At 42.6% G+C, this 26,533-nt stretch overlaps 1 protein-coding gene across 1 annotated transcript in view; it reads left to right on the forward strand.

Moving 5' to 3' along the window:
* Positions 1–26,533, forward strand: part of COL6A3 (collagen type VI alpha 3 chain) — an 84,133-nt gene that overhangs the window by 31,741 nt on the left and 25,859 nt on the right. Inside the window, exons 4-29 of the mRNA XM_075607342.1 lie at positions 1,751–2,353; positions 5,576–6,163; positions 7,455–8,057; positions 8,496–9,077; positions 10,490–11,110; positions 11,561–12,160; positions 14,575–15,177; positions 15,579–16,190; positions 16,923–17,272; positions 17,795–17,873; positions 18,211–18,356; positions 18,914–19,006; positions 19,464–19,517; positions 19,957–20,028; positions 20,273–20,299; positions 21,730–21,774; positions 22,293–22,346; positions 22,589–22,651; positions 22,845–22,910; positions 23,320–23,373; positions 23,621–23,656; positions 24,137–24,199; positions 24,288–24,350; positions 24,911–24,973; positions 25,587–25,649; positions 26,483–26,533. Coding sequence (XP_075463457.1) covers positions 1,751–2,353; positions 5,576–6,163; positions 7,455–8,057; positions 8,496–9,077; positions 10,490–11,110; positions 11,561–12,160; positions 14,575–15,177; positions 15,579–16,190; positions 16,923–17,272; positions 17,795–17,873; positions 18,211–18,356; positions 18,914–19,006; positions 19,464–19,517; positions 19,957–20,028; positions 20,273–20,299; positions 21,730–21,774; positions 22,293–22,346; positions 22,589–22,651; positions 22,845–22,910; positions 23,320–23,373; positions 23,621–23,656; positions 24,137–24,199; positions 24,288–24,350; positions 24,911–24,973; positions 25,587–25,649; positions 26,483–26,533 — 6,254 coding nt within the window. The remainder of the gene's footprint in view (positions 1–1,750; positions 2,354–5,575; positions 6,164–7,454; positions 8,058–8,495; positions 9,078–10,489; positions 11,111–11,560; positions 12,161–14,574; positions 15,178–15,578; positions 16,191–16,922; positions 17,273–17,794; positions 17,874–18,210; positions 18,357–18,913; positions 19,007–19,463; positions 19,518–19,956; positions 20,029–20,272; positions 20,300–21,729; positions 21,775–22,292; positions 22,347–22,588; positions 22,652–22,844; positions 22,911–23,319; positions 23,374–23,620; positions 23,657–24,136; positions 24,200–24,287; positions 24,351–24,910; positions 24,974–25,586; positions 25,650–26,482) is intronic.

The following is a 26,533-nucleotide window of genomic DNA, read 5'->3' on the forward strand; positions in this document are numbered from 1 at the left end:
GGGTTGCCAGGTGGCTTCTCCAAAAATACTGGACTCAATGGTGAAAGGTGCGTCAGGTCACTATGTCCAGGGAGGAAAATACCGGACACATGCCCAGTATTACAGTACCGCTAATTTTTTACTGGACAGAGTATCCAAATACAGGACAGTCCAGTTCAATACCGGACACCTGAAAACCCTAAGTAGAAGCAATAAGAAATCAATAAGAAGGATCCCTGCACCATAACCGTGTGAAAATAGAATACAAAGTAAAAGAGAAAGTTCAAACCATTCGAGTTCACCATTAATGTGCTGCAATGCAACAACTTTTGAGGTTCCCTCTGCTCCTCCCTTGGGAACTCCAGGTGTAGAATCCCCCACCTCCCCATTCTAACCGTCACCACCACGATCCAATTTTCGAACAAGTCACGCGTCGTGAAGGATGTTAGGGAAGCACGAAAGGAGAAATCGCTCCTTCTAATGATCAAGTGATTTATTATAATGGTAGGTACAAATATAAAACGCCCAGTAAACTCACAAATCTGCACAATGAAAGCAAATATAAGGTTTGTAGAAGTTCTGAACATACACTGTCCCACTGCTACCACCTTGAGTTCATTCCAGCCAGGTGGTCACTAGGGGTTTTAGGAGAAGTGAGTAGCATATTTATTTTTAATAGAATCGGGTAAAAATACTTTCCAATGTTTATTTAGTATATTTCTTATCTGTTGAATATCACTGTTAAAATCTACAATAAATCTAAAATGAGCATTATCGTTAATATTCTTATATGCCTGGATCCAACTTTTAATACATCTTCTCTGGGCTAGAACTGTATTGAAAGCTTGTTTAATAATATACTCCTTATTTATAAAAATGGGTGCATTAAAATCTACTGTTCTTTAAAAGGCAAAGTTCCAATAAAACCTGTGTGATGCTCAGAGAATCCTAGACATATTAGTTGAATTTTATTTGAAGATATCGGTGCTTGGTACCTGTCCTGTAACTGATGTAGAATATATAACAGGTATGTATCCTAAAGGACATGCCTAACTGGAATGATCCCACATGCTTCAGTGAAGATGCAAACAGTCTTGTGTCCAGAAGAATGGTGTGTGTATATAATAAGGGTCAGGTCCTGAATAATATCAGTGTGGATATATTATTTGACTCACGTGACCTTTCGGAGTCCAAAATCGAAATCCCGGTGTCCTGAGCCACCTGGTGTGCAATCCGCTGAAGGTAGAACTAGAAAAAACAAGGAGAAAAAACGGAGCATGACCCAATGCAAGATAAAGAGCCTTTAAGGGCTTGAAACATGTTGGTTTGGGCCTAAACCCTTTATTCCATGATCCAATCAACTTGATTTTTTTATCACTGTTCTGTTGGGATATGCATCTCTCTGTCCTCTTGCATTGGGTCGTGCTCCGTTTTTTCTCCTTGTGCTTTAAAAGGTTTCATTATTTGTGCAGTTTCTTTTAAGATGTATGAATTGGCTCTTTGGAATGCGATCAATTCAACTTCGCTAGTAGTAGAAGCAGATCTAACCCAGCTGAGCTATTCTTATTACTCATCCCCTAAAACAAAACCATGATTTTGAACTTGTATGGACAGTTGCTTGCCAAGGAGTGGGTAATCAGCAGAAAGTCACAATGGTGCCCACAAGTCAATATTATATGAAAGTTATTATAGTCAATGGGAACTCATGGGGAGATGTTTTCTGTAGGCTGCGATAGTTGTCACTGATTGTGTTTCTTGTTGTCTTCTGCAGTTATTGAAGTTAACAAGAGGGACATAGTATTCCTGATAGATGGTTCCGCGGATATGGGCACCGCAAACTTTAACGCAATCCGTGAATTTATCACAAAGATAGTCGCCAGGCTGGAGATTGGACCTGACCTTATCCAAGTGGCTCTGGCGCAGTACTCCCGCGAGGTGAAGACCGAGTTCTACCTGAACAGCTTCTCCAATAAGAAGGAACTGTTGGCGCAGGTGAAGAAAGCGAAGCTCATGAGTGGTGGGCCCCTAAATACAGGTGCTGCCTTGAACTTTGTCCGGAACAATATGTTCGCCTCCTCTGTAGGGAGCCGTGTGGGGGAGGGAGTCCCACAGCTTCTGGTCCTCATCACCGGTGGGCAGTCGAAAGATAACATACTCCAGTCAGCGCAGGAGTTGAAGAGGGCGGGCATACTGACCTTCACTATAGGAGCCAAGAATGCCGACCAAGCAGAACTCCGAGAAATCGCCTTTGACTCATCACTGGTTTTCCAGCCAACGGAATTCAAGACAGTTGCCCTCCAGGGTATCCTCTCCATTGTATTGACCCCTTTGAAAACACTCTCAGGAACTGTCGTTGTTGAAGGACCAACTGAAGGTAACAATTTCAGTGCACGTATATTTGTATCTACAGTATATATATAGTAGGACGTAAAAGTCCTTCTGAGTCGTAATACTATAGTGCCACCTACACTGCCACTGTTATATTGCTGCCTTTGAGCATATAAATTGGCTTCTCTAACATGCACAACATGTTTAAAGAGTCCAGTCTCCTATCAGTCTGGCTTCAAATAGGTGAGGGAAACATTTCTGAAGCTTGGGACCCTCAGAATAAAATATATATATAATGCCTGCTTTTTGGTAAGGCCCAGCGGTCAGTGTCACAATTCATTAGCTCCCCTTGCTAAGGCACTTGTCTCACAGAAGCATAATAGAGGATACTGCTGCTCTAGAGATTACTTCACAGCAATTCTAGACTGCAACATGGGGACACTTATTTTGCAGGGGTGGGCTGCTTTGCATGGCATCTAAAATAAGTGTCTGTGTGTATAGTGGGTGTTGGGTGGCAAGTACTGTATATAGGAAGCTTGCTCTGTGTGCCAGTAAGGGGGATTACCTGCTAGCTATAGCCCTTTGGTATATAGCATTTAATGTGTTTATGTGAATTGTGGGAAAAATAGAAAAACTATAGACCGCTAGCTAGCGATGCAACCACATTATAGAGACGTCCATACCCTTAAAGTCACTCTTCACCAAAATGGACCTGTCTTAGCAGGAGATGGTGAGACACGAGGAGGCTTTGCAAACACAAAGGGCTGTTGAGCTCACTCTGGGCTCTGGACATGAATAGAAATAGCTGGGAGCTTGTATTTGGATAAAGAGTGTAAGAGAGGCTGTTAGAATACAGGCTTAAGTGTTGTTACCCCTTCAAACCAGCACAGAAAATAGCCCGAAAGAGTAGGGAGGTTCAAAAGCTGAAAGCTTACAGCCCCCCACAGCCCCCCACTGGGATTTCAACATTGAATGGTCACCTGCGGGTCCTGAGGTCTTATTAAGGATTAGAGCCACAAATCTCCAATTAATCAGGACTCGTAATGTACCTTAAACAGGAACGGAAATTATTTTCCCTGAATTCACAAGGTATCCTCAAAGCGTATTCTATGCATAAACAAGGTCCAAACTACATCTCATTGGCATAGGCCGGATATCAAGCTACAGTAGCATAATTTAGCGTTATCTTCCAATAGCGTGGCACTATGCCAGTCTCGCCAGTACTCCTGTGTCGCCGTTTGTCCCATCCTGGCCACTAAACAGGACTTTTGCTGAAATGGAGAGAGAGGAGAGGGAAATTGTGTTGGGAAACAACGAATGTGTTATTCACATGATGCCTACCTGTGATGTTACACCCATCTAGACACCACGCCATCAAAAGCCTCTTTTCAGTGTTTGGATAGGAGTAATGCCAAATTTAGGTATAACAAATAATATCACGTTAAATCACCTGCGTTAACCATAGCAGAGGGGTTGGTTATGCAATGTTATAATAATGCCTCTTTTACATATCATTGCATGTCATTATCACTAATGTGGATGATAGTTAACACTTTAATGGGAGAAAGCATGGGTAAATGTTATCTTATTGTTCTTTGAACCTACACATTTAATGTTAATGTGACATTGAAGCGGCAATCCATTCGTGTATATATATATATATATATTTATATTTGAAGCAGGGGGTCTCCGGAGCTGAAACCCATTAATTTCAGCTCCGGGAACCCCCTGCTTCTGGCGATACTTACCTCCATAGTAGATGCCAGTAGGCGCTCTCGGCTACAGGGTAATAGCCGCAGTTCAATGCTCTCATGGTCTGCGGGCCAATAGGAAGCCATGATGTCATCAGGCTCGGTTTCCTATTGGCCAGTTGATGCGGAAGCTTTAAACTTTACAGCCCAGCTTGCTCAGCCAGGGCGGCTACAGGCACCTATTTCGGAGATAAGTATCTCGGGAAGCAGGGGGCCCGCGGAGCTGAAATTAATGGGGTTCAGCTCCGAAGACGCCCTGCTTCAATTCCATATACATTAAAAAAAATGCCAAAAATATCGCCGACTTGGCTTGCTCCTTTAATTTAGGGTAACCCCACATTAATTGATATGATGGAGCTTTGTAGATGTGGGCCTACAGTAAGAATAGACCATGTGATGAGGGAGAAAGATGACATGAAAACAAACCTGAAACATGCAGCATTGTGACCCCTTTGCTTCTCTCCTCCCCTTCTCTCCTATTCTCTCTCCTCACTTTATTCTCTATATTCATGCACTTTTGGGGGGCTTATTTCTCATCTATTGTCCCTTATCCTTTGACTACTTCCATCTACACAGGTTAGATTATTATAGTCGCCTTGTCCATAGTATCCCATGAGGCATCTGCCATTCAAAAGGTTCAATAAAGTGGGTGGTCCCAGGACACAAATCTAACATAACCTCACAGAAGAGTTATTTGTATATGGAAGCACTAAAGAACCCATACAACCCTCCCCTTTATAATCCTGATATAAATGTGCCCCATACCTTATTTTTTTCTAGTTTGCTATACATATGGAGGAAAATACTGACTCATCCACCACGGGGAGTAAATACCGAGAAGTTAAACCCAATTCATGCCAAGTTATTAACTCTCCCTGGATTTCAGTGAGTCTCGCTGATTTGGCGTCACTCTCACTGATTGCTTTTTTGACTTGACTGATAGAAGTCTCTGGAATGCCACCTGTTGCTCGAGTGAATCACTGAGGGGTCGTTGAAAGTTGACATCTCTGATGCATGAGATATTAGCAACTCTAAAGCAGGGATGGCCAACTGCTGTCCTCCAGGGCAGCCAACACATTTTCAGGATATCCCTGCTTTAGCACAGGCATAATGACCGAGCCACTGATTGAGCTACCTGTGCTGAAGCAGGGATATCCTGAAAACCTGAACTGTTTGTTGCCCTTGAGGACTGGAGTTGGCCACCCCTGCTCTAAAGCCTCTGCTCGCACGTGGGTGGGTACTATCCATAGTCATAGTAAAGCCCCTGCTCGCACGTGGGTGGGTACTATCCATAGTCATAGTAGGGATTGTCCAAAGATGGAAGGGATCCCTACATAACTAGCTATGCTCAAATACTCTCCTCCTTTATTGCTTCTTTCTCTTACTCTTGCCCTGAACGTTTTTAAGAGTTATGTGTCTACATTGTGTAAACACATGTGACCTACCATCTTTCTCTGCCGAATTTGCTGTGATGTCATGTTCATTGTTTTCTATATCCTCCACCACACCACTTGCAGTAGTTAACCAAAGAGATATCGTCTTCCTATTGGACGGGTCTGTCAACGTTGGAAATGCCAACTTCCCGTTCGTGAGGGATTTTATCACCAGCATTATTAACAACCTTGACGTGAAGAGCGAAGGCATTCGAATCGGCCTGGCCCAGTTTAGTGACACCCCCAGGAATGAGTTCTATCTCAACTCTCTGACCTCCAAATCTGAGCTTCTGTCCCGCATGGGCCAGCTGAGGCTGAAAGGGGGGTCTGGCCTGAACATTGGCTCAGCTCTTCAATACATTATGCAAAACCATTTCACGGCCAACGCGGGCAGCAGGATGGAGGAAGGGGTTCCACAGCTGCTAGTGCTTCTGGTGGCTGGAAAGTCCTCAGACAGCATTGAAGCCGCTGCCAATGAGCTACTGAATTCCAGGGTTTTGACTTTTTGCGTTGGGGTCAGGAATGCTGATATGGATGAATTGGAGAGAATTGCATTCAATCCAAGCCTGCTTTATAAAATGGATGATTTCAGTTCCTTGTCTGGCTTGAGTCAGCAAATGTTAACACCTCTAATCACCTACATTAAAGGAGGAGTGACAATCAGCACTACAGGTAATACATGTTCTTGCGTCTTTGTCACCAAGGATACCTGAAACACGGTGCTTTGTAATGTTTCTGGCTTCTGTGGCAGTGAGGGAGGTATGCAAGAAACAGTGTGCCAATATCTTCTACAGCACAACACAATGGAGGTGAAAGACAAGAGTATAATGTACTGTACAAGTTACCAGCCAATATACAGTCATGTAAAGCTTACACATCAATTCAGCCCGTCAGAAATAGGTATTCTTCAGATACTTACATATTTTATTGAAACATCCAGGCCAACGAGGCTTCATCAGGGTCTTTTTAGACCAACTACATACACTTTGGGGGGGTAGTTTTTTTTATATACAACACTAATTTGTGTAGTCACAAACTCTATTGGGGTTATTTATAAAACTCTGATAGTGCTGATTGGGGCACTATGACACGGACACTTCCATTGATGTCAAGAGTTTTCCATGCAATTGTGCCCCGATTTACTTGGCTGGTATATTGTCTAACTTAAGAGTAAAGAATCAACAAAACCCAGTGTCTGAGGAAGATGGAGGCATGTACAGGACAGTTTCCATGGAGAGTTGGCTAAGTGAATGAATAAAAGGTGAAAAGACAGACAAATGGATCTCTATATAGTACAGCATAAACTATTACAATGTTATTAATGAAGAATCGGTCCGATTGGCCAAAATCTACCATTCAAGTCAATTTAATAAACCCTATAATATCAAATTGAGTCTCTGATTTCGGCCTAAGAGGTAAAAGGTTCTTGGATAGTCCATATTTGCATCAATATCTATACGTTTCTGTGATGGTTTTTTTGTCACTTTTGTACTCAACATAACTTACTGAATTTGTGTACATGGACAGTAACAAGCCTTATACTGATGAAAGCCAAAAGGTTGAAACATCTGTCTGTGAGTAGGTCTGCTGGCCATGCACTCCTTTTAACCCAGGCTGTGCTGTAAAATCTGTGTAAATCAGTAGGCATAAGCTTAATAGGGATCCATTTGAAAGTAGATAAGAAGTAAAAAGTGATACACTATAAGGGCTCATTTGCATGTCATTACCCAGAATCCCTGGCTGCAGTGGGAGCACTGTATGTTATGTGACTATTCATTAAGACAGGTTTAGGGACCTGTCTGAAACCTCTAAATGTGCTACTCATAGTTTTTTTTATCATTGCTGCATGATAAAGGGCTTTTGTCACTTTTTAACTAACCATCATATATTTGTGTCCTTGACTAACAATGAAATCTTAAAATCCTACTTATACATTTCTCTTTCTCCTACTTCCTGTGAATAGCTGATGAAAGCACCAAGAAGGATGTTGTCTTCTTGATCGATGGCTCTGATGATGCCAGATCGGGCTTCTCATCTCTGCGGTCCTTCATTCAGAGGTTGGTGGAGAACCTTGATGTGGGCCAGGACAGGGTACGTGTAGCAGTGGTCCAGTACAGTGATATCACTAGACCCACCTTCCTTCTTAACACCCACCAAGATCGCCAAGGGGTGCAAGATGCAATCCAACGTCTGTCTCCCATTGGAGGGTCTCTTTTGAACACAGGGGCTGCCTTAGACTACGTCACCACAAATGTCTTCACTGGTTCGGCTGGCAGTCGGGCAGCTGAGGGGGTTCCACAATTTCTGATCCTGCTGACAACTGGCAAGTCAAGAGATGATGTCAGGAGGCCAGCCACAGCACTCAAGACCAGAGGCGTTGTCCCCTTCGCCGTCGGAGCCAACAAAGCCGATGAAGCTGAGCTACGAACCATCTCCTTTACATCTGATTTTGTTGTGTATGTTCCTGATGTCAGCCAGGTGGAGAATGTCTACCAGACTATCTCCCAACGAGTTGGTCAGTTGTCCAGAGAAGAGATTACCACTCTGATCCAGTCAGTCTCAACTGGTAAGATGAACCATCAGACAGGACCAAATTGTATAAGTTGAACTTAAATGGCAATATATACATCAAACAGAGAATCATTTGACAGGACTCTGAATGGGAGCAATGAGGGTTGAGTAACACTAGTCCGGTCACAGCTGGAAATACTTTGCAGGCCATTGCTCAGAATGATGATGCAGGTCATGCATGCGGCCTCTTTAATGGATTTCGGTAGTGTGCGTGCACTGCAACAATGAAATGGAATCTGCAGTTGCCAATGCTGAGAGTAGGATGGATCTGAGATAAGCCCACCTATTAAAGGGACTAAGGGACATTGAAGTGAATATTTTAGGCACACAACATTCCTCTTTAGAATGAATATGAGATTTAAGTTGTTTGTTACTTTATTTCCTATGGGCATAATCTGTTTTTATTTAATCACAAGATCTTATCTATCTTCAGATACAGAGACCAAGAGAGACATCTTGATCCTAGTTGACACATCTACCAACACTGCTGGTAGATTTCCCCTTGTGCGTGACTTTGTGGTTGGAATCATTGAAAGCCTCAATGTCGGTCCTGATGCCACCCGTGTCTCCGTGGGTCAGATGAATGAGAATGTCAAAGTGGAGTTTAAGTTTGACTCATTCCCATCCAAGCAGGAGGTGCTCAGCGCGGCGAAAAAGATGAAGCTGAAACCTGGCAAGAATCTCAATATCGGCAAAGCACTGGAATTCGCCGTTAGCAACCTATTCACGGCAGAGTCAGGGAGCAGGATCAGAGAAGGGGTCCCCCAGCTTCTAGTTTTACTGTCTGCCGGCAAGTCTTCTGACAGTGTGGACCAGGCAGCCGCTAACCTGAAGCGAGCTGGGGTCCTGACGTTTGCAATCAAGGCCCGTAATGCTGACTCCGAAGAACTGGAGAAGATCGTTTTGGCACCAGAGTTTGTCCTATCTGCAGACGCCCTAACGGAACTCACGACAATCCAGCCCCAGATTGTCAATCTGGTGAAGACTGTTTCACTGGAAGGGACCACAGATACCTGTAAGTAACCTTGTGTCCTCGGGTAATGGGGCGGTAAATCCTAAAATTGGAGGAATTTTCACACTTTATTTCAATTTAAGTTTGCACAAAACAGATGGGGTGCAATACGGAATCAAAAAGCAGCACTAGGATTATGACTGAATACGTTCCTTTGCTCTGAGTCGGACACATTTGTGATATATTTGGAGCTGTTTTTGTTTCCGTTTTGCACAGGGGAATCTTTAATAAACAGACCCTCTATATATCTGAGTAACATTTGAATGCAAATACATCATTATTTCTCCAGGGAAAACTGTGAAAACTAAAAATGCAACCATTTCCTTCCTGTTTCTACCAACGCAAACAAAGCTCTCTGGGGCTGTTCTTTTTACTGATTTAGGCCACGATTATAATGCCCGTGCGCGCACCGCGAACAAAAAGCCGTACCTCTATGAGGCAGGCAACAGAGCACGCGACCAAGCACGCGATTTTCGAAAATACCTTTGAAATTGTTCTTGTAGCGCGCCGGCCGTCTCCCGGCCGCGTCACGTGAGCGGTTCAGCCAATGAAGGCGAGCCGCTCATGTGACGTCACAGCCACGCCTCCCGATCGCTCCAGACTGCAGTGCATGTTTCGCGCGTGATGTCACGCACTCGGCTGCGCGCGCATGCCCCAACTATAATCGTGGCCCTTAATTGAAAAGTGTTAACGGTAGGCTCTACTCCCCCATCCCTTTCATGATTTTATTTAATTTAATTAAACAAAAATGAGAATGTTTCCACAAATTTTAAATAAATTAAAGGGTGGACATCAAATGTGCAATGCTGCTATAAATGTAGCTTTCTGTCCCCACTAGTGTTTAAAACAGTTCTAGTGTGGAACCACAATTTCATCTTAAAAGGTCAAACAATCATGAGCTTTTCAAGAATATTGCGTCCACAGTTTCATTTATAGGAAATGATTTGACCTTGCCAAAACAAGCAATTACTACGGCTAGAAACATGTGCTATATTTACACTATCCCTTGAATCAAATGACAGGCCAATCATTATGGCCCAAGTAACACGTAACAAGGTTTGATATGCGGATGAAGTAACTGCTGCCTTCACCATTCCTATTGCACCATTGCTCAACATACTGTATTGATGCAGCTGAAACAGCAAGAAATCAGAGCAAAGTGACTTGATACATTGAAACTTGCACGCACATATTGTATCAGATTTTTAAACAAATAAATTCCCCATTCATTGAGGGTCATTCAAGGCACCCTAGTGTTTCGCCTTGAAGAGATAACTACAGTAAGTACTGGGTCTACCTCCTTAGTTTCCTGTTGCAGGTGTGATGTCTACAGAAACCTGATGGAGGTAATCGGCAGCTAATGGCTTAGAAAGAGTTGGTTATAGTTGTAACTATCTTGTCTTATCGTTTATTAGATGATGTAAACAGAAGGAAGGATGTTGTTTTCTTGGTCGATGGCTCTGATGATGTCAGATCCGGCTTCCCGTCTCTCCGGTCCTTCATTCAGAGGGTGGTGGAGAACCTTGATGTGGGCCAGGACAGAGTACGTGTAGCAGTGGTCCAGTACAGCGATGTCACCAGACCCACTTTCTTTCTTAACACCCACCAAGATCGCCAAGGGGCATTAGGTGCCATCCAACGCCTGTCTCCCATTGGAGGGTCTCCATTGAATACAGGGGCTGCCTTAGACTATGTCACAAAGAATGTCTTCACCAGTTCGGCTGGCAGTCGGGCAGGTGACGGGGTCCCACAATTTCTGATCCTGCTGACAGCTGGCAAGTCCAGAGATGATGTCAGAAGGCCAGCCACAACGCTCAAGACCAGTGGTGTTGTCCCCTTTGCCATCGGAGCCAACAACGCTGACGTGAATGAGCTCCGAACCATCTCCTTCGTGCCTGATTTTGCTGTTTCCGTCCCTGACGTCAGCCAGCTGGATACGGTCTACCAGACCATCACAGACAAAGTGGCTCAGCTTAACAAGGGAGAAGTAGAAATACTTATCCAATCTGGGTCGTCATCGACTTCCACTTCCACAGGTCAGATATTCTGTAGGTGCTGTAAAATGTATGCAATTCAGGGAGAGATTCACACCTCCCTACCAATAAGCTATGGTCTTTATTTTTTATTGATCAATGTAGACTTTTCCAAAACAAGACATCAACGCTTTCATAACCATGTACTTTTTCTGTAATGTTCCAAATAATTTAAGTACAATTACTCATCCTTTGAATAAATACATGTTGAAGATCAGTGATCAAATGCACATTGATTGGAAACTTCTGTAGGGAGTTGGGAAAAAATTATGAATGTTGTCAGAATTCTACTTAACGCATCACATGTGATAAAATACATGTTGCATGGTGCTCTATTCTGCTAACTAGAAGCACGTACAAAGTAGTGCAATATTTTGATAACGTTATTTTTATTGTCAAGTGTTTAACTATTGTATGCTTGTTCACTTTTTCTCCAAATGTACCCTTGTGTAGGTGAAAAGAGGGATGTGGTGTTTCTTGTTGATGGTTCGAAGGCTGCTACTCCTGACTTCAACAGCATCCGGGAACTAATCGGGAAGGTCGTGGAAAAGTTGGATGTCAGCTCAGACAACACCCGAGTGGGTGTCATCCAGTTTAGCGAAGACCCCAAGGTTGAGTTCCTGCTGAATGCACACTCCACCAAGGATGAGGTGCAAAATGCAGTGAGAAGAATTAGGCCCAAGGGAGGAGCAGAACTGAACACCGGGGCTGCCTTGGAGTACGTGTCCAAGAATATCTTCACCAGGCCTTCTGGAAGTAGGATAGAAGACCAAGTACCCCAGTTCCTCATTCTGCTCTCCTCTGGACCATCTGCAGATGATGTTAGTGAGGGATCAAGACAGGTGAAGGAATCCACCGTGGTCCCTTTGTTGATTGGAAAGAATGTGGATACTGAGGAAGCCAAGAAGATTACTCTGAGTTCAGAATTTATATTCCCTATTTCTAGTTTCCGCGAGTTACCCACCCTGGAGCAAAAAATTCTCACTCCTGTCACCAGTCTGTCCATGGAGCAGATATCCACAATCATTGAGACATCCAGACAAACCGGTGAAGGTAATGACCCCAATGACTAGGCTATTACTATTGTTACTGGATGCTAAATGCACAGAAAAGACAGATATTCTTGTAAGAAAATGTGTCATTTTATGTTGCTGAGTGTACAAGAGTTTATCCAAGGAGAAGAACTCGGGCATCCCATAAAGTCACATAAAACAATGACATTTATTGCATAGTGCTAGTCTGGCCATAATAATATTAATAATATTATTCCTTATTAAAAGTACCATGGGAACAAAATGTCATCCCAGACTAGCACTATGAGCTAAAAAATACATTTGCTTAAATTAACTTGACGGTGTTCCTGGATTGTTCTCCTTGAATTGAGTCCACTTGGCATTGATGTAGGATTTTACGCCTGCTCCACTGGCACCACATTGTATGTTAATCTAAGTTCATTTCTAGATTTGGTAGTGTCCTGTGCCTACTTCAACACACAAGACATAGCAGATGGACAGACTACTGTAAGTCCTGATGTGTCAGTGATACAAATCTCTAAGCCTGGAAAGTGTTACATGTGCACAAATTAGAGAGACAGAGAGACAGAGAGAGAGAGAGACACACACACAGAGAGACTGAGTTAGCCAAGCTTTTTGATTATAGATATAAAGATAGATAGACTGTCTTATATTAAACTTAAGTAACTTTTTGTTGGTTTGTATTTGCCAGAAAAAAAAATGATGGGGCATATGTATTAAGGCCAAAGTGGGACAAGAAAGCTGCACCATATGTATCAAAGCAAAAAATACCATTTACATCAATATAGTTTGTTTAATTGATATGATGCAATTGTATTGCTGCACTATTGCCTAATTTTGCATGACATCATTTATTAACCTTTCCAAAAAGCCCCGTTCAGTGTTGCTGTTCATCCACATGTCTAGTTGACCGGTCTGCTCCGTTGCTCCCCAGTCCCACACATTTATAATGTGTCAGTCGTTGATCATTATTTTGCCCCATATCCTACCCACCCCATCTCTTCCATTAAGCATCTTCAAGTGCCTTCAAGATAAGTGGATAATCCTGATGTGTATTATCTTATGGTTCTATCAAGGGTTTACTGTGTGTAGACCAACCTATAGAGCCATAATTACTGTACTAAGCGGTGCCACGCCATAAGAAAACTTTGAGTGTTGAAAGACAACATATGGTCCACTCACTTGATTGGGCCAAAAGGTGTTTTGTTTTTTAGCTGGAAGGTGTCTTATAAAATAACATCTACTATATATTTTGGAAAGCTGCTTGTCTGTTCGCAATGCATTTGAGCACCTCTTAAGATATTGTGACGAAATTTGCATGATTGTTCTTGAGGTCAAGGAGCAGGTTTTTGTCTGTTTGGAAACAATTAGACGGCATTTTAAATCAAGATGGCAGGCTGAACCATTCAAAACTGCACCGATTTTTAACCAAATTCGCCAGGATTGTGAGTAGCTGGACCGAATGTAGAAAATCCATGTTTTGCACATGGTCAACTTTATGTTGGATGCTCCAGAGTGGGAACTGGAAAAAAATATGTACATTTTTGCGCCTGATGGAAAAAGCAAAAATATAATTTACCCAACAGCATTATAATAAAAATAAACAACATTTCATTAAGCAACTAAAACATTTCATTATCCATTCATAAATTGTTTGGTTTCTTAGAATTCCCGAGCAACGTCGGGTACTTTCAGCTGGTTGCGTTAGAAATGTGGACCTTATTGGTTTCTCCCACTGGAGCTCTGCCCTACTCTTTTAAAAATCCATCGGTGGAAATATTAGCACTATTTATTGCCTCTCTTAAAGCTGCAGACCAAGCATTATCCTACATGTGTTTTTATTTAATAAATCAGTTCTGTACTATGAGAAAATACTTGTGTAAACTAAAAGCAACCAACTGCAAGAAACGTTGGGTAAAAGGCTATTGAATGTGGTGCTTTTGTGCCTCAAGCTGTAGATTACAAGGCAAACACGGGCTCATATGATGAATGCGAAATGTTTGGTACCTACAACACAAGTCTGGGGGTGACCTTTACTTCTAACAATTCTACATGTTCATTCTTTTATTTTTTATTGAGTTTTGATGTTACATTCTTTTTTTTCTTGCCTAATTCCCCAATTGTAGAGGTCATCGGGAAATATGTCTCGACCTTCTATGCAACGGACATAACGTTTCTTGGTGTGTGTCGAGTTGTTGCTTTGCTTAAAAAAAATTACAATAAAAATAAGTTAAAAAAAAAACTACCAGGGAGACAGGAGTGAAACACAAATCATTGTTTCTATTGTCCCTTTGATATTAAGTATGTCCCACCACATGCAAGTCAATGGAGGATTGGAGCTGTCACATGTTGGCAATGTGCTCTTTCCCTGTACGGATGTTTAATGGGATTTCTGCTCACTTGCATCTCACTTGTTCTTGTCTTTCTCCTCAGAACCCGATGGTGAGAGGCGAGACGTGGTTTTCCTTGTTGATGGTTCCACAAGCATTGGTGGAGATGGCTTTGCTCACATTCGAGACTTCATCTTGGCTGTGGTGCAGAACTTAAACATTGGACCCAACAAAGTTCGGGTGGGTGTGGTGCAGTTTAGCAATGGCGCTTTCTCAGAGTTCTACCTAAAGACCAACCTCAACAAACCTGCCCTGGTCCAGAGCATCCGTCGCCTGCGATTCCGGGGAGGGACTCCCTTAAATATTGGAAAGGCTCTGGAATATGTGGCAAAGAATCAGTTTGTGAAGTCAGCTGGGAGCAGGATAGAAGAAGGAGTCCCCCAACACCTGGTGCTCCTCACTGGTGGGAAGTCCCAGGATGATGTGAAAAGGTCGGCCAGGCTCCTTGGGGATTCTAATATCAAAGCCCTGGCAGTGGCATCCAGCAACGCTGACAGGCAAGAATTAGTGGACATTGTGTCTGACCCACGACTCCTCTTCACCGTCAGAGAATTCAGAGACCTCCCAAACATAGCAAACATTGTATTCAGGTCTTTTGAAGGTCCTGTAGACTCTACTGTGGCACCAGCAGGAGGCATGCCAGTTGGTAAGTGGCCTCTTATTACTACAGCAAAAATAGTACTATTTAAGGATGTTGTGCAATCATGTACATTATAGATGTCTTACATTGAACTAAGGGCTATCAAAAAGTAGTTAAACAAGATGGCAATACTCTTTGGTAGAGGGATGATGTTAAAAAACAGCATTAGCTGCATGTAAAGTGTTTTATGTTAACTAACAGAAACAAAACACCTGAAGATTTAATTAGTCTGATATACTCATTGCACAGCAATAGAACTGAGGAACTTTCTTGTTTGTCCAACATTAGCCACCAACATTTCTACACTTTTAGAAAAAACAAAATCTCATAAAGTACCATAAAAATAAGAACCAGAACAAATGAAGAAGCCTAACTTTAACCAGCACTTTTACTTTACTCTGTTACAGATGGAAAGAAGGAAGCAGACATCGTCTTCTTGGTGGATGGATCCATAAATTTGGGAAGGGAGAACTTTAAGGAGGTTCTTCAGTTTGTGTCTGGTATAGTGGATGCGGTGTTTGAGGAGGGGGATTCCATTCAGGTCGGGCTGGCTCAGTACAACTCTGATGTTACCGATGAGTTTTTCCTGAAGGAATATACCAGTAGTGAGCCGATCATGGATGCTGTGACCAAAGCTGAATATAAGGGAGGCCGTGTGGCCAGCACAGGAGCTGCTATCCGTCACTTGCAGGAGAAACACTTTGTAAAGCAGGCTGGCAGCAGAATCGACAGCAATGTTCCTCAGGTCGCATTTATTATCACTGGAGGGAAGTCCATAGATGATGGGCAGACAGCTTCTCTGGCTCTGGCAAGTAAGGGCGTGAAGGTATTTGCCATCGGGGTGGGCAGCATCGCTTCTGAGGAAATCTCAAAGATGGCAAGTGACACAGCAACTGCTTTCCGAGTGCCCAATGTCCAGGAACTTTCCGAGCTAAACGAGCAGATCCTGATTACCCTGTTGGCCGCTCTGAAAACCAAGCAAACCACCCTGTGCCCACTGATGACCGATGTCCCTAAGGGTAGGTACACAACACTGGTTGCATTCAAGATTCTCCACTGGGGAGTGTTAATATGGCAAGAACAGAATATAGAAGGATGACAAAATTAGCATTTCATTTTTCAGTATGAAAAGTGGAATTAAAAAAGCATTCTCCTTTCAAGTACTGGTCTAAAAAGAAAGTGAGTAAATATGTGCAGATGTGTATTAAACAAACAGCTATCAGAGTCATCTTATAACAATTTTTGAGAATCAATAAAAAATAACATCTGCAACTTTAGTGAGAGACATACTGACATGAGCTGTAAATGGCAACAGAGAAAATGAGGGATTGATGAAGAGATTTGAGATAATGAGTCTCTCACTGTCCCTCAGTTTAATCCTCTGTGGCATGTCATATTATCGGGGGGGAAAAAATAGATACTCTTTTAACCCGTTCCATGCTGTAGCCAGTGCTCAGCAGTTACAAGGTTAAAATCTGCACCCCTCCTTCAGGAGATAATGTGCACTCATCAGTTAAATTGGTGTCACCTCAACTGCATCAATCAAACACAATCCAGAAAAGGCCACACAATCTCTATGTCAAATTCCATGTTCCAAATTCCAATGTCCATGTCAACAATTCCATGTTCCAATGTCTAGGGATCTTATTCCTGTACTATAAACACGTAACAGTTTGGGTGTATGCTAACAACTTAAAAAGCCGTGTGCATGGTTGGATCAATGGAATAACAATAATATTGATTGTTTGCAGACTGTAAAATGGAGGTGATTATAGGATTTGATGTATCTGACGTCAGGGCCGGACAAAGTATCTTCAATGCCCAAAGGGGACTGCAACCCAAAGTGAAGCAGATTCTGGATCGTATCTCCAAAATGCACAGCATCAGCTGCTCTGGGCAGCAGAAGCCCTCTGTGAATGTTGCCATCTTGGCACAGGGGGGCACAGGGGCAGTAGAAGCCTTCGACTTTGCAGAATATCGTCCAGAGCTGCTTGGCAAGCTGACCAGCCTGGACACTCGAGGGCCATACATCCTGACAGCTCGAACTCTACAGACCTATCTAAATAAATTCCGGACCTCCGCTGAAAAAGACAGCATCAAGGTAAGACCCTCTGTACATCCCTGGACAGTGTATTTAAAGAAGAACCTCATGGTTGGCATCCCCTCCTTGGATACATAGTGGGCATGGCCTGACCATACAGTTACAACCCTTATTGGAGAAAATAATAGCAAGAAACACATTTGGCCCCTACCAATAATTACTCTTCTGAGTGAAAAATTCCCATACACTATAAAATCCCTACCAAGATCAATACAGAAATCCATTCTATAAGGAAGATGGGTATTATCGGGTAATAGATTACAACAAAGGTGGGCACCACCCACAATAAACATACATGGCAAAATAGCAAATTACAGCATGTTAATATTGGGGAGATTATATATCTTTTCCTGTGCATGTAATTTGCTGTTTTAACTCCCTTAGTGCTAAATGATTATTATGTAGCAGAAAAACGCTGCACATGCCACTGTAATAATATTACTCCATATCTAACTCTATGGGTATGTCTGTGTCGAGATGCATGGCACATGCCTCAGTCACACCTTACTATGCACTCCACAGGTGGTGATTCACATGACAGACGGTGCTGATGCAGGGATGGCTGAACTACAGGCAGCATCAGAATCTCTGCAGAATGCAGGTACATAAAGCCCGGGTAAAGCTGACCTTTGTCAATGGCCTCAGATTCCATCTTCTCTTCTTCCAGTAACAAAGGAGGTGACAGTGGCACCAGACCATCCTCCGTAGATCCTTTCATTCTGTACCACTAAGTCACCATACAATGACAAACTCAATGAGCCATCAGTTCTTCCTCTTTGTGTCACTTTGGATGGAAAGACCTGGTCTCCAGATTCATATGTCACCAGAGACTCTTTTCTCTGTCACAGTGTCATCTTGTGATGCTACAGTATATCCCTGCTTGCGCTCTACATAATACAAGGTACTCATAGGTTCTACCGTTTTCGCCCCTTTCTCAGGGGTGAGGGCTCTGCTCTTCGTGGGGCTGGAAAACGTTGCCAGGCTTGACCAGGTGATGCAGTTGGAATTTGGCCGGGGATTCACTTACAATAACCCCCTGCGGCTGAACCGAGTGGATCTGGATTACGAGATCATGGAAGAGCTGGTGAGGCCACAGTGACTTCCATCGACAAATACAGACACAATGTATAGAGGCTTTGGCTTTTAACAAGCAACTAACATACCACATACCAGAATATGCCTAGTGAGTATATACAGCTACTGTACATGTATGTGTAGTGTCTACATCAAGAGAGCCAAATGGAGAGGCCAAAACACCCTAAAAATGAATGTATTTCATGTGCCCATGGCTACATGGATAAAATCTGGTAACCAGTGGGCTAAGAGCCTTAAAAAGTAGTGGTACTGTGTCTGATTTCAAGTAAAATGTAAGTAGTATTAGTTTTTAACTAAAAAAAAGTGTGTGTGTGTGTGTGTGTGTGTGTGTGTGTGTGTGTGTGTGTGTGTGTGTGTGTGTGTGTGTGTGTGTGTGTGTGTGTGTGTGTGTGTGTGTGTGTGTGTGTGTGTGTGTGTGTGTGTGTGTGTGTGTGTGTGTGTGTGTGTGTGTGTGACATCTTCACTCACAGCTCTAGCACTTGTACATTCCTGGCCTCCAGTCGGGTGCCTGACTGGTCCAAATGATATTTTGCTTTCTTTGTGCAGGATAATATTGCAGAGAAGGCATGCTGTGGTGTGCCCTGCAAGTGCACTGGACAGAGAGGAGATGTGGGACCTCCAGGTGGCTCTGGACAAAAGGTAACACAATAGGGGTGGAGTTACGTCTGCCATACGAAGCATGCTAGGGTGGGTGGAGAGTCTGAAAGGCCAGTGCACAGTGAATCGGCAAGTACCGGGCACTATTGAAATAATTGTGTTCACAGAGCTCCAGTCATGCACACAAGACCTTAACAGAATTAATATATACATGAAAATACCTCGGAAAGAATTAATTTAATTAAAAAATTATAGTAAAGAAAGCAAATAGTGGGAATACATCTAAGAGCATAATAATGCATGCATAAGGTGGTATAGTGTGCATTGTTTTCATGCTATAAAATGCTTTATTATTCTGTTATTATTCAGTGTGTGAATAACAAATAATATGTACAATCTCCAGACTGGAAGCCATGGGAGAATTTTACTCATTGAAGGTACAAGAATTGCACACGTGAAATTCTTGAGTGGTGCTAATCTGTTCTGATCTTCTTTCTAGGGTACAACAGGTCTGAAGGGTCACCAAGGCTTCCCAGGAGAAGAAGGAGGACCAGTGAGTAGAAATGAGCTATGGGTCTTTCTCTAGACATCTGTTCTCTGCCATACAGTTCTACGGTGCATCAAGGCTGAAGTGTCAAAGAATAACTCAACACTTCCTATTATTCACCTCTGCTCTGCTTCTCATGTTGGATCTCACTATGCTGCCATCCACTTCCATCTTCTCTTCTGGTTACTTACAAGTCCGAACCCCTTCAATTATTATCAGGGCACTGCTCTTTTCTCCTACAGTACTACCCAATCACACCTCTGTATCCTAATACTTGTGACTTTTTTTTAGATCCTCCCTGGGCTTTGAAACGGTATTCGTGTAATTCAAGCAGTTAACTAATCTCTAGTATAAATAGATCTCATTACTCAGGTACCAGACAAATCAAGAGGGACCTCGCAGGACATCACTGGAGTGGCAAATAATGTCTTGATTATTTCCTCAGGGTGAGCGCGGTCCTCCAGGTGTTAATGGAACTCAAGGCTTCCAAGGATGCCCAGGGCTAAGAGGAACCAAGGTAAGACATTGATTCTCATATCCTATTGCAGAATATGTGGTCAAATAAAAGTGTAGTCGGGAAGTTTGGGTACACAGTGACAATCAAGGGCATGAGAACATGATAAATATTCCTAAAGATTAAAGGGGACATATATTGAAGGAGAAATGTGTTTCTATTCCACTTTACTGTGCATTTATCAGCTGGGCCTCATGGTTTGCCAGTTTCATGAAGTAACACTGCTTATGTATTTGTCTCTTTTTAGGGTTCCCGTGGATTCTCTGGAGATAAGGTAACGTACCCAAATGCACAGCTCTGCTCTTCTGGATGCCTATGATGCTAGTACATGGTAATGCACAGCATGTTACTAGCTATGGTATTAGCTGCGATCATGGATATTCTTTAACTGTGTGGCTGAGATCTAATTTCCGTCAGTTATGACCAGAGATATTTATCTTTTATATCAGAGGCACACAGTGTCCATGCTGTGTTGGAGCATCACAAATCCCTTTGTCAAATGCTAAATCCTTCTTACAGGCTACAACACACAACACTGGATAAAGTTCACATTTGCAGTGGTTATATTTAACCTCTCGGACAATGTAGGAGTATGTTCATGGATTCCTAGTTTTCTGGCCATATTTACTGTACCACATTGGAAAAGTAGTGACACTGTAGTTGAAAAGACGGAACTTGGACCCGATAGTCCAACTTTACAAAAAAGTTTGTTATTTAAGGAAAAAAGTGAGATTTATTTTAATATCCATTTTATTCTCTAAGTAATACATGGAAGCAGTGATATTATTATGTACCTTTCAGGGCAATCAGATTGTGACGAGATAGGTGAAATATTTCAAAGGAACTGTTAGAGTCAAACATCGCGCTACATTTTCCATTTCTGATATACATAGTGTATTTGCTGTTTCTCTTCATGATAATAAATACTGTCCCCATTATTTTATTTTAGATTTATTTTTAAACAATTCTGCACCCCCCCCCACTGAACATTTTGAATATTTATCAAATTTAAATGTTCCCGATATCTCTTTTTTTAATATCATTAGTTGTGGTTATTTTTTAACCACTGCAATTACTCGAATATTCAAAAATGCTAATATTTGCATTGTATGCCGGGCTTTCCAACCTTGGTGAAAAATTCCCCCAGTTATAATTCTGACGCCTGGGCCTTATATAAGGGTAACCTCAGAATGAAAGCATGATTATATAATGAAAAGGCGCAGACTTCCAAATGCTAATATGAAAACATTGTCTAAAACAATCTTTCCCCATCCCTTTTTAAGTAAATACGATAAAATATGTAAGGCTATAACATACCCCTGTGTTTATCCTACATAAACATGCAGTTCTTTCAACATTTTCAGTTCTAACTCTTGCCCTGTGGAAGAGCCTCCAATACGGTAGTTCTGCATTAGATTAGGAAACCCTCTCATAGCCAATGAAAGAAACACATATAAGTTCACTTATAAACTGGGACAAAATAGCTCTTTCCTGTGTAGAGCAGAAGACAACCCTTCAGGTTTGTCCATGTTCTGTTGTTCTTGGACATATTATGTATGGTATGTTGGACTTTGCTTTCCAAGCCACTCAGTCATGTATCTCCTTACTCCAAGGCGCTGAACTCTGGAGAGGCTATGATGATACATACAAAAGGGAATGTAAATAGTCTGTTAACAACTCAACAATCCTTTGGTTTCTCCACAGGGTGAACTGGGAGATATTGGTCTGGATGGAATTGATGGAGAAGATGTAAGTGGACTTTATATGTATACATTACATTTCCATTACTCATTTCATAAATAAGTGAAGTTGTATAGAAGATGTATTCCATTTCCCGCTAGATAATACAAGATGGCAGACTAGCCATATGACAATTTGACAATTTAGATGTGATCAGTGAGATGACTTCAATGGGAGCTTCCTTGCAATAGTAGGGTCCCGATCTGCACTATTGCAGTTTAATGAATAACCCCCCTTGTATTAAAGTGACCTTAATTGCTAACAGTGGCAGGATCTCCAGATCACCACTGCAAGATCAGTCTGCATGACCTCTCATAACCCCTTCTCTGCCTAGCAATACAAGCCCCTCTGACACCGCGGGGTTTAAACAATGTCCATCCAAACCCTGTGAACCTTCCCGTCCTGTCTTGTACCCCCCTTCCTTTAATCTCTTAATATCTGTAGATGACGCATATACCCAAATAATTAACAAACAGTCATTATCTTGTATGCCGAGTGAAAATAACACATTGACTCTTGCTGCTCAGGGGAACCGAGGCACGCCGGGAACCTCCGGGGAGCGAGGCAGCGGTGGAGCGCGGGTGAGTGAGTTCTTACCATACTGTCAGGTTGAGCACAAACTCCATGTGACTCAAATCTCTTTCTGTCCCTGTGGCGCCATTCATTTAGCGATCTGTTACACGAGAAGAATGTAATGCCAATGTATCTACAGGGGAGTCCTTTCCAATGGATATACTAAGGCTTTCTTCTTTTAAGTTACTTTTTAAAACAACACTTTGATGTAACAATGTTTTTTTATGGGATTATTTTTGGCTCCTAATAGGGAGAGAAAGGACTAAAGGGGCAGAGAGGAGAGAGGGGCGACGGTGGACTGCGAGGTGACCCGGTAAGAACATTCCCAAATATCTGCCACTGTGCCAGAGCCTGTCTGTCTATTGATCTATCAATGTATCTATTTATTGATCTGCCACTCTTTCTCCATAAGTCTATCCAATAATCAAATTAACCAGTAGCCAATAACCAACAGAATATATTGGCTGATATCCGCGTCACTCTAATGTCATCTTTTGCTGTTTCAGGGTGAGCCAGGAGCAGGCAACACCCAGAGAGGAAGACCCGGATCGAAAGGGGAATCTGGCCCAGTGGTAATGCATCCCCTGAACTTCTGTTTTCCTCTGGTGTGATGGTCGATGGATGATAACATTTGGTTTTAGCACAACTGTATAAGTCTTATAACACCATTCAGTTCTGAGGAGACTTGCTAACGTCTTACTAGCCTAAGAGAGGTATGGAAATGTCCTGTTACCCTCTTTAAAGGAGGAATACAATGCCTTTGTAGAACCAATGAGGTAATGACCCAGCTGTTAAATAGGCCTTCTGACCTTGGGCAAACCACTTTATCCCCCTTTGTCTCAGGAGCAAAAGTAAGATAACAAACTGTCTGGAAGATTCTTCGCTGTATATGGATTATTCTGCTGTGTACGGTCCGCTGTGTACTGACAGCGCTACAGTATATTACCATTAGTAATCTTTCACTGTATTTGTCATTGACAGGGAGATCCAGGAAGAGATGGTCCTTCGGGACCACTAGGAGGACCAGGGAAAACTGTGAGTACCTTCCTGCCCGAGCTGGGGGAGAGGCTGGCACAATGGAATTTTGAAACATATGTTTGCTGCAGTGTGTGAAAGTTCTGTGGTGCGGTGTAATATGATTGTAACTAGACTGTTGATTGTAGACTAAGTGTGTTTTGGTATATTGTGCTATTACAATCACTGTAAGGATGTGTGAATGTCTCGTTGTGTGTTGTCAATATCAGTTGGCTCTTTATTAATCCCTGTAACCTCTTGCTCACAGGGTCCTTTCGGTCGAAGGGGGCCTCCAGGAGCCAAAGTAAGTGTCATATCCAGAGTATTATAAAAGCTGCAATATTGATTAACATGAACAAATGAAATGCATCCTCACCCCTGGTGTATGTTCCCCATTTCAGGAGCACACATTTATTCCCTCTTTGTATACTGATAATGTCCCCCCTCCTTCATGCTTTGCTACTATTCAGTATTTGCTCTATCTCCTGATTCTCTTTTCTGTGTATTCGCACACAATGTTCTTCACTCCGTCTGCTCGTCTCATCTATTCCCACCAGAATCCTCAGTATTCTTTCCTCATCCTCACATCTCATATCTATGATCTGTTTTGCGTCTCCCTTCTCTTGCATTCGCTCTTTATAATCTCATTTCTTTATTGTCTCCCGATGCTCCCTCATGGTAATATCTCCAACCTTCCCATCTCTCTGAATTATCTCCTCCATGTCACCTATCTGCATTCTCTCCCTCTCCTCCACCTCATTGCCCTCTTCTATGTGTTTTTCAGGGTAACAGAGGTGGTCCTGGTGTAGCCGGTGGAGTTGGGGAGCTGGGACTGAGGGGACCTCAGGTATGTCAGTGTTGGGCCGCTTGTACCTGTCCATTCTCTCTCACCCACGCCTTCACATCATGTTGTGCTATCTGTCTCTTGTACACAGGGTCCTCCAGGGCAACTGGGTGTCCCAGGCACGAGTGGAGAGCAGGGCAGCCCAGGTCCAAGAGTAAGTCTGACCATCTACTTACCCCTTGTCTTCAATGTGAGTTTAACTGGATATTGCTAAAGTGAAATCAAAGAGAAGAATTAGATGAAAATATCCCATATTTAACCGGATGGTGTTGCCACGGGCCACTGGTACCTTGTGGCACTGTATCACTTAGCACTAACAGGTACAGACTTAATGGGCCAAAGGTTTTGTTCTTCCGATTCTTATGGCTACCTAAAGTAGTGATCATCTGTTCAATTCCCTTTGGGGTGTATACATTGTCACCCACGCCTGTAAAATGATTGCTCCCGTCTGTCTGTGTCACTTTGAAAGCTTAAGCTTCAGGAAATTTGAACAACCCTGTGTGTATTTTATCAATTCAAATGGGATAAATTCTCAGAAGGAATGCTGGTTTAAGTGAAGACCTGGGAAGTGCTTCAGATGTTTTGGATTCCAAGCAAAAATAATCTTATAGGATTAGAGATAAGAAGCAAGATAAAAGGGGCCTTTGTCAGGGCAGTAAGAGTGCAAAGAACACAACAGAACCCTACTCCTTGTAATATGTTATTTCTCTGCAGGGGCCAGGGGGTACGCCTGGATCCGCTGGTGACCGTGGCAGACCCGGGCTGCTTGGGCGCAAGGTCTGTCTACAGCATCACACGTACTCTGCAATCACAGGCACATCTCATCCTTTATCCCTATATGGGAAACCCCCACTCACTTTGTCCCCAATGTAGTGCTGATGTTACTGTTCATCGTGGTAACTTTGTAACCTCGGCACTATAGCATTGTGCCAGTTTACACATTGTGAATTTAGAAGGTGAAGGCAATTGTAACGCCCTCATCCCTCTTTGTCTTCTTTAACCCCTTCAGTGCCAAAGGGGGCCTCCAATATATTGCAAAGCAATGCATGGCTAGCCCCTCTGGCAGGGAAAGGGGTTAATCCTGTCACTGCTGGCTTTTACAGTATAATTGTGTATGTTGGAGATGGAGAAACACAATATAAACAATACTGCACTGAACCAAACTCTGCCACTCCACAAGTGGCCATGTTGTAGCACTGTGTAAATAACATCATACCTGCTACCTAAACAACGTAGCGACTCAGCTACCAATGCCAATAGTGTGTTTTACTTTTGGCATGGATATGGATTTCGCCCCACTCTTCCATTCTCTTTCCTACTGTGCTCACATGTCCTGCAGAGAGATGTTTTGGTTTCCTTCTCAACGAGCCTTCATTCCCCCTTTTTTCAGGGTGAACCTGGAGATTCTGGAGCCAAGGGTTCTGATGGACCCACAGGACCACGTGGAGAGACAGTGAGAAGATCTTACTTATTTTCATATGCCACGCACCTCCCCACAGCCACTCCGTCTTTGCAGAGCTAGTGGGCACCAGAATACAGAGGCTGGGTCAACATTTGGGAAGAGATCAGAGAAAGGAGATCCAGGGCTGAAGGGCAGGACAGAGAGACCAGTGTAAAAAAATAAATAAAGCTTGCCAAAAATGGAGAACCAGTTTCAAAAATAAAGAACTCCAGATATTGACGTTTGAATCTACTAGGAGCTTTAGAATATTGGGGGGTATAGAATATTGGGGGGTATATAATAACAATACTTTTCTTCACAAACAAACCAGGAGTAAAATAATAATTTTATTATTTACAAATTTTCTGTTTCACTTTCTTCCTAAAGAATAAGAAGTTTTTTTTAATGACTCTCTCTTTCCACAACACAAATATTGTGCAAAACTATCCAAAGTTGGACAAAAAAAAGCTTAAGCCCCAAGGTTTAGCATTAGAGCTTCTCAAATTTAGGCACAGAGCTTTTTTCTTTTTTAAGGCCCTTTGTCCCATATTTAGTAGGCAGTGCTATTCCAAAAGTCACCTTCCAGCACTGGCTGACACCTTCTAGTCCATTCACTTGAAGAAGCTGTAAGGTATCTTCTGATATGAGCAAATATGGGCCTTAGAAAGCTAGGGATAAGGGGCAGAAATGAGAGTCCAGGTGCAAGAAGCCCATTCCATCAAAATGAACAATGGGTTCAATAAGAAGAACGTGGTTAAAAGGAGGGCTCTGATCAAGAGAGAATCCGTGGCTGAAGTTTTACCCAATTACTAAAAAACACTAAGCACCTGACTTTGTTCTTCTAGGGTGAGGACGGAAGGGATGGAGTTGGAAAACCAGGAACCCAAGGCAGAAGA

This window comes from Ascaphus truei, chromosome 7 (genome assembly GCF_040206685.1).
Source record: "Ascaphus truei isolate aAscTru1 chromosome 7, aAscTru1.hap1, whole genome shotgun sequence".
NCBI lineage: Eukaryota > Metazoa > Chordata > Amphibia > Anura > Ascaphidae > Ascaphus > Ascaphus truei.